At 47.5% G+C, this 8,497-nt stretch overlaps 1 protein-coding gene across 5 annotated transcripts in view; it reads left to right on the top strand.

Annotated features, from left to right (window-relative positions):
- Positions 1-2,251: 2,251 nt before the first annotated feature.
- The window catches only part of ANKRD44 (ankyrin repeat domain 44), a 130,349-nt gene continuing 124,103 nt past the window's right edge, over positions 2,252-8,497 (top strand). Inside the window, exon 1 of one of the 5 annotated variants that reach the window (XM_066322570.1) lies at positions 2,252-2,521. In XM_066322570.1, the coding sequence (XP_066178667.1) occupies positions 2,495-2,521 (27 nt within the window). In that variant the 5' untranslated portion in view covers positions 2,252-2,494. The remainder of the gene's footprint in view (positions 2,522-8,497) is intronic. The other 4 variants (XM_066322567.1, XM_066322566.1, XM_066322569.1 and 1 more) reach the window with 4 other exon arrangements.

The following is an 8,497-nucleotide window of genomic DNA, read 5'->3' as shown; positions in this document are numbered from 1 at the left end:
TTATGTACCAGCCTGGTCTACGAAGTTGTTGAGTAAAATGGCTCAGAAAAGCTTTTGTTGATTGTGCATGACTGGAATGTAGTTGTTTGTGCTGTTTTGTGAACAGGAGAGGAGGACATTGTACTTTCAGAGAAATCTTGGACTCCTTTACTGTGTGGGTAATGACTGTAACACTGTGACTACTCTTGGCAGTTCATGCAGATGATCCTTTAAATGGAAAGTGTAAATAAAATTGTAAGGACTTCTGTAAACTGAGAGCTGTTTGGTTCCCATGGGACGTGAACACTTTCTGCAGTCCTGTATGTCCCTGGGGGTCTCTCCAAGGAGTGGCATTGTAGGTGGTTGGTCCTTCCTAGACACCATCCTGTGGGGCCTGGGAAAAAGGACTTGGCCTGAAACTCTGCTTGTTTGGAACAAAAAACTTGAGAAAAATATTATAACACTCTCATGACCCATCTCCTCTATGAGCACTAGCTCACATCTAGCCCAGTTATTGACTCTCAGGCAGCTCAGCTCCCACTGCATCAGGAGATTTCCGTTCAGATGATTTATCCCCCTCACAGGGAAGTGTCGGAAGTCCCAAAGAAGGTACAAGGACTTGTACCAGATTTTGGGATCGGAAAGTGAGGGGAGCAAAGAATAAATGTGAAAAACCATTTTCCTTGTGTATCCACCAAGTTTAACTGCAGGGAGAAGGCTATGTTAAATGCTAGGTCATTGGAAATAGGCCTTTATAATAAATCAGACCTTTCCTTATAATGCTGAAAGTTCCCTCCATTTCCCCCTCTTTACTTTACTTTTTTGTTTGGTTGAGGGTTTTTTTTTTTTTTTTTCCTTGTTTTCAGCTGGGAGCTAAATTCTGCTTACTTCTGATCTCTGTGTGGTGAGCATTTTTTCAACAGAGCCTGGGAGTGGAGACTGTCAAAGCAGAATTTCTGGCCTGACTTGGTGAGACACAGTACTGGATTATCTCATTGTTTGGGTTTTTTTTTTTTTTCCCCTTTAAAAGACTGATTTATATTAACATTATTTTACTCTTCAAAATAGTTGGAGTCAAAATGTGTTGTGTGTTAGAAGTTATGTGATATTTTTAATCCTCACTTAAAATGATGCATCAAAAGCCTGAAACCAACATCTGCTTCCTTGCTGGATTGGTTTTCTTCCATAGAAGACACTTCCCCCTTTTTTTTTTTTTAAACTACTTAGAGTCACCTCATTGTGTAATTAAGGGTTGAAAAGCCATAAATTGCTGTCATATTGGATGTGTTGCAGCGTATGGGAGTTTCTTAGTGCAGAATCTAACTTGTGAGAAAATAACTGGCCTTTGTGCGACTTGGAGGAGGGGAAGAGGGAATCTTCAGTCCTTTGCTCTTCAGGTACATGTCCTTGGAAAAAATGTAATTGCCCTCATTACCTTCAGCATGTGTGTAACTCCTGCTGCTGTACATTGTGCCAATGATTTTAATCAAACCACATGCTTCAGGAATTTAGCTTGTCAACTCTGAGGGGTAAGAAAGAAACAAAGAAAGAAAATTTACCCCTCCATGCTTTTTTTCCTTCTTTTTCTCTTCCCTCCTTTGCCAGCCCGTGGCCTTGTGTACCCGGCTGTGCACTGGTGCTCCAGTCACGGTGACAGCCAGCTCTGGGCTGGAACTGATGTTTCCCTCAGGTCAGCTCAACAGGAGCAGTGAATGATGTTCACTTTCCTCTACAGCATGAGGAAGGGACTCTGGGGCTAGTTTGTTTGCTTATTAAACTATTCTTTTTATCTAGTATGTTAGTAGGAAGAGACCTGGACTGTCAGGCGGTACCAGATTTTTGAGATAGCCACTACACAAAGAGGTAAAAAACTCCCCAACGACTCCTGTCAAACAGTTGTGTCTGTCTGATGGGATTTGACAACTGGATTTGCAGGCACACATGGAGGGAACGGAGAGGTTAAGGGTTCGGCTTCTCCTTCTAGCCGGGACTGAGCCCGGTTCGCTGCTTTCCCTGAGCGCGGCGGGAACAAGCGGAGGCGCTCAGGGCTGAGGCCAGCGCGGGGCGCTCGGGGCAGCGCCGGCGGCGGGCAAGGGGCGCCCGGCCCGAGGGGCAGCGCCGTGCCCCTGAGGGGCCGCGGCCGCTCCCGTCACGGCTCTGCCCGGCGTGCGGCAGGTGCCCGGGCTCCCGGCCGGGCCGCGGGGCGGATCCCCGGTCCGGCGGCACCGCCCCCCGCGCTGCCCGGCGGGGCGGGGGCGCCCAGAGCCCCGGGCGGCCCTCGCTCCGCTCCGCTCCGGCAGCGGCCGCCGGCGCGAACAAAGGCGGCGGCGGCAGGCGGCGGTGGCGGCGCGGCCGTGCGCGGCAGCCCGCCCGCCCCTGCTTCCTGGGCCGGACCAGGCGAGGCGGCCCCCGCCCCGCCGCGAAGCGGAGCCGCCGCCGCCGCAGCAGCGCCGGTCGCGGGGCGCGCTCGCCGCCCGTCGCGGGAGCTGCATGTGCACGGGAGCCGCGGCGGAGGATGGCCGTGCTCAAGCTCGCCGACCAGGTGGGCGCCGCGGGGCGGGCGGGAGCGGGCGGCGGGCTCAGCCTCAGCCCCCAGCGAGGCGCGGGCGGCCGGGGGAGGCCCTTCCCGCTGCCGGGGGCGGCCGGGGGAGCCCCTTGGCGGGGGGCGCCGTGTGGTGCCGCCTGCCCGCCAGCCGCCGCCGATGCCTCTCTCCCCTTGCCGGCGGACATTGTCTGCGTGCGGCGGGCCGGGGCTCGGGGCCGGGCGCAGCTCGCCGCGGTGGCGGCAGCCGGGACCGGGACCGGGCGCCCGTCGCTGCCGAGCTGCCGCCCCGCGGTCCCCGCTGCAGCCTTGACATCTCCCGTCGGCGGGCTGCCATGGAGCTGCATGTCGGCTCGTTTCGAAAGGCCTCTCGGCTCTGCCTGTCGCTCCTTTGGCTTTCTCCATCGTTTCGCTGCCGAACCATACGGAGAAATAATTTTTCTTTTTGACTTAGCAAGTGACTCTTCGGATGAGCTGTTGGCCGTTTTTCACAGGCTACTAGGAAAACCTGTAGTATTAACACTTGGATCGTGTTAAATTTAGCGATGGGCAGACAGCTGCGATCAGTATTAAAGTATTTCTTATCGCTGCTGGCTAGAAGCATTTATAAATATTTAGTAAATTGATATTATGACTCCCACATCCTGGTTTATCCATATACTCTACCAACTGTTACACATTTTGCGTGCTTTAATCTGCTATTTTTAATTCAGCGTGGTCTGCCTGTGATCTGCAAGCGTGGGTGTCCTGCAAGCCTCAGACCCTTCCTGCGGGGTTCAGACGGACTGCCTGCAGCCAGCCCCTCTCCAAATATGTGTACTTGGAGATCACAAGCCTTCCTCACAGTCTATTTATGTTTTTCCAAAAAGAAATCTTCTACATGCACAAAGCTGCCACATAGCACATTGAAAAGGGTTTTGAAAACAGCAAATGATATAAAGCTGCTTCTAAAGTGAAAGCGATACTGTGGAACCAGGCTATAATGTGTTTCCATGTGTAACAGAAGGCAGAATTTACAGGCTGCCTCCTGACATGTCCCTTGAATATCCTCATCTTGAGATCTGATGCTTATGACTGGCAAAGAAAATGTTTCACACCATGAGGCTTCACTATCCCGTGGTGCACAGATCGAGTCCCATAAATAAGGAGATTCAGGTAGGAGCTGTGTGTTAAAAATCCAAACAGCAAACAAGCATTAATATTAAAAATACATGTGTTACAAAGCACCAAAATTGTACCATTTCGGTACTTTTTACATGTTTAGTGAAGCCCTTGAATTTACTGCCTTTAGCATTTTTAAACCTTTGCTGACATCTTACAGCGAAAATTTTGCTTCAGGAGCAGCAGTGGAAGTCAAAATAGATTTAGTCAAGTAGACCATGCCTGTATGGTAGTAGACCAAGTCTGTAGTGCTGTAGAAAAATGATAGGCTGTTGTCCAAGGATTCTCCCTTTTTATCTTCTCTAAGAACCCTCAAAGCAGAGGGAGGAGGCTCCTCAGAGCTGCTGTGACACCTCTGCAGTGTGCCTACTTAGAGAATGCTCAGAATTTTGGTGAATGTTCGTCATTGTTCCTGGTCAGGCTGTGGTCTGTGACATGATGAGACAGGCTGATAATTTTTCTTTGTGGATTTAGGTTTCCTGGTTTTTACAGAGGGATATGTTGGTCTAGTTGTACCCATCCTACTGGATCTCTTTTTATGTCCTTAATTTTCTTCAACAGATCTTTTTCTTTCACTTCTGAGAGAGTGGAAGGGCGGGAGGACACATTCAAAGCTGGCTGTGGTGCTTCCTCTTAAACAGAGGGCAGAAGTTTTTGTGTGCCTGATTCTGTGTGCTTGGAGCTGTTGCCGGTGGCTATTCCCACCTGCAGCCTGAGCAGCGTCACCAAGGCACCGGGGCTGCACCACAGCAGCTCTGTCTGCATCAGGACAAGCCCTGCTTCTGTTCTGCATCAGGTTGGAGGAGTGCTGTCCCCAGGCTGACTCACCTTTGGCAGAGAGAGAGACACAGTAGCAGCAGCCTCGTGTGGTTATAGATAGATTAGTCAAAACAGAGGCGAATCTGTGCCGGAGAATAATGTGTCTGGGAAGATTTGCATTCCTGTACCAACTCCTGCTTGTGTTCAGGCTCTCTGGGGTTGTGGGAGCAGCCTCCTTCTGCATTTCTTCCTGCTCTTGAAGATTGAGGCAACTGTGACAGTGATAACTTGCAGCGATTCAGGAAATGGTTTCCTTTTTCTTAAACGCCAAAGGCCACAGCTCACAATGTCCTGCAGTGAGATGTGGAGTATGAGGCACACTCCACACATCCCTGCAGGGTGGACCTGGGCTGCTGTGACTGTGTGCTGCTCTTTGTGCACCAAGTGTGAGGTGCTTCAGGTCTGAGCTGTGATGCTCAGGGAAGGTTGACTCTGAAACCAAGAGCTCTCTGCCTGTCATTGGGATTTCTGTAGCACATGCTTCCTTCTGGATCCATGACTTTTTTGACCAGTGAGGAGAGAATCATGGAGGAGATGACTAGGGAACCTCCCCTGCTGACAGTTTAAACATGCTTTTCTCTTAAGTGTTCTGTTTCCTCCTTGCCTCTATGCTTGGCTTTTCTTACCAAGTGTATCTAACAGCACACATCATATTCAGACGGATGAGAAATTGATCACACCACTTCTCAGACAGGCTTTGAAGACAGACAGAGATGTTAATAGTTGCTGCTTTTTTGATATAGCTGAAAGGTGCTCAAGTATTGCTACACTTAAACCTTAAAAGAGATTATCAATTCTTTTAGCTGCATTCACTTGTTAGGCAGGAGAGCTTAGTTTAAGAGTTTAGCATTAGTGTAGGTTGCTTGAATTTGCTTCCAGTGATGGTAATTATTCACTCATCAGTTGAGCCAAGAGAAACCTGTAAGTGGTTTAACCACAGGAAGTGTATTCTACCATCTTTCATTTCTAGATTAATTTCTTTCAGGCCTGTAACTAGTCACTTTTAAATGACTAAATGTTAAGTAGACAAAAAGCTCAAATAATTCATAAAACTTAAACTAATTCATGGGTTTATAATCTTTGCGCATAGTGGTGTCTGTGCATTTGTAAACATTCTGATATTCTAATATTTCTGTTGTCATATGCAAATTGCAGAACTTGCTCTTAATCTTAACACGTTTATCTGGTCCTTTTTTTTAACCATCTCTGCAATGAATGTTAATTACAGCAAGTGTGCAAGTTATTTCAAGGACTGAAAAAACCTTTTTTTCTTTTCAATTCTAGGAGTTACTGCCATACTGTTCCCTTTTCAATTTCAATAAGCATTAATATTTTATATTTTGTGAGAGTACAATTGTTTATGATAAAGCCTCTAGCTGCTGCAATTAAGCTAGAGTCCAGAAGAAGCAGAAGACAAGTGCTCCAACAAGAAAGCAGCCAGAGGCTTTCAGGTGTGAGTGGCACGCTCAAAGGGTGAAGGTATTGATTTGCTTGTGACTTTTGTGGCTGCTTTTTGAGCAGCAGTTGTTGCCTGGACCCACCTCTCTTATCCTTTGAGTAATCAGCAGATGTAGGGTTCTTCCTGCTGCCGCTCTCTCTGCTTGCTGTCTGCAGTTCTTTGCCCAGCTTATTCCTCATACTTGGACCAAGTAACCTGGTTTCTTGAGAACTGTTTGTTTGCCACTTGCAAACTTTTCCAGAGAAAGGCTGGTAGGTGATGTTCCGTTGAGTGTGCTTTTCATCTTTAGGGTTTCTGCTCCTGGTTCTGGGCAGCAAACAGACAATTGCTCCTGTCAGCACAGTGTGAGAGGGCAAAATATCTTAAAATAAATCTATATGTAAACCTCTGTGATTCAGCTTTTGGAAATTTATTTTGGAGGAACCTAAAATTTCTGTAGTGTCTCCGTCTCATTTTCATTTTCAGTTTTGCCTTGCCAGTTGGGGCCTTCCTTGCAGAGTTGCCAGCTCTGCCCCCAGGCCTGCAGGTGGTCTCTTTAGCTGGCTCCGTCATCTTCTTTCTGTTTAAAGCCAACAGAGTGACTCTGTGCGTGGCTGTTTGCTCTGGGATGCCAGCTCTGCCTTCACCTCCGTGGCACAAATGTGCCCATTGTGCCCGTCAGAGCGGGCTGTGCGTGGGACATGCGTTGATGCCTGTCAGAGGCTGATGCAAGCTCTCCATTGCCTGGTGTTGGTAATAGCTGTGCATGCTTGCAGAGAAATTGTATCGTTCTGTTTTAGACACTGGGGAGGTTTTGTATGAACAAAAATAAAGTGGGAAGTTAGCTAGGAAGTGCAGCCTGTGTAGCTGCTTTTAGGAGATGTAGTGTTTGGGGGTTTCATGCCTGCACTGCCAGATCCAGTGAGAAGCTTGCTATCAATCTGAGATGGACACAGGCTCTAGCTAGCCTTGGGGCCAGTGCACCTGGAGGGCCATAGTTTACTGTGCCTTCAGTGTCACCAGCCCAGGCCCTGTATGTACAAAACAACAGAATTACTTTTAAGCTGCCCTCACAAGCATGCATATGCATGCATAAGGGTAATGGAGGCCAGATAAATGGTGGTGTATGTACTTAGGCTGCTATTAACTACAAGCCCTCATCCTGTCTCCTGGTATTTTGCCTGTTGTCCTTGATTGCTGAGGGTAATGCAGTGTGACTAGAACTGAAAGGACTATTTCTCTCCCTTTCCCAATTGTTTTCCTGTGTTTGACAGTTCTTTGCTGACCATCGGGATCTTTTTTATTATGGTCCCAGAGAAACAGCATTAAACAGATGTTTAAATAATTTTAAACAGATGTCAAAGATCATAAAAATCTGCTGGGCAAAGGCTGGACTTGTGTCTAAGCACTCTTAAAACCAAAATGAATACAACAGTAACAAATAGTCTCCTAACAAAACCAATTGCATTTCCAAGTGATGCTGTGTCTAACTTATTCCAGAATCATTCAATTGACAATAATGTCTTTCTGTGTGTCCTTTCTCTCTGACATGTAAAAGCGTCAGAGAAAATGCCTCTGAATCTGCTGTATAACACAGGAGTAAGGAACCTGTGCCCCGTGGCCACAGGCAGCCCACGAGTTAATTTGGTGTGGCGTGAGGTGCCATGATTCCTCCCCTCCTCGTATTATGACTAGATAATATTAAGGTGTGTATATTAATTTGCAGTCTTCTAAGTGGTTTTGAAAGGGCTTACAGCCAGAAAGAGATAATCCATGTTAGTACAAAATACTCAGCCACAAAACTAAGGTAATTGTGGGGAAGGAAGGAGGAGGAATTTACCCACAGGAGCGTGTCTCTATTATTTTGTGTGAAATGAAAATGTGGTTGGACCAAAATAACTCCACTGGCTGCCACTGTCTTTCTAGAGCCATGATGTTCCTAGTATCATGCATACTGAGAGACATGGATCCATGCTTTCTAAAATAAAATAAAACCTTTAGAAAAACTGGGATGTGCCAGAATTCCTGGCCTTGTTCAGAGCTGTAGGAATGATGGTTGCTGCCATATGGTATTGACCACCACTGAGCTTTGTCCCTCTGCTCCTTGTAAATGCCTCCAGGGATGGTCCTGTTCAGAGGAGGTGGCATTGGGTCACCAAAGAGACCTTGAAAGGGAAGCTGCTTCTCTAAGTTTTTTTTTTTTTGGTCACAGCTTCTTCAGTGTTTCACTTCCTGATAATTTTATAACTTGTTTCAAGGTAAAAGAGAAGCACTTCAGTCAGAATTTCTTGTGTGGTAGAGCATGCTCAAGTACGTGATAGATATTTCTTTAGCAGGGAAATCAATCCTCCAGAGGTTTGCTCTTTGGTAATGCTGGAAAGGTTTGGAGTGGTTGTGCCTAGATGCCCGGCTGTTTTGAGGGGGGTGTGCCTGTCATGTTAGGGTGTTAGTTTTCTTGAATTGCAGATGGCATCCAGCAGAACTTACCCCCCTGTACTGAGGTGCGGTATTTTATCCATGCCTGACAGGTGCCTCATGACCTCCTCCCGCTCATCGCT

The sequence above is a fragment of the Sylvia atricapilla genome, chromosome 7 (assembly GCF_009819655.1).
Source record: "Sylvia atricapilla isolate bSylAtr1 chromosome 7, bSylAtr1.pri, whole genome shotgun sequence".
NCBI lineage: Eukaryota > Metazoa > Chordata > Aves > Passeriformes > Sylviidae > Sylvia > Sylvia atricapilla.
Note: the sequence above shows the minus strand (reverse complement) of the source record. Positions and strands in the feature narration are given on the sequence as shown.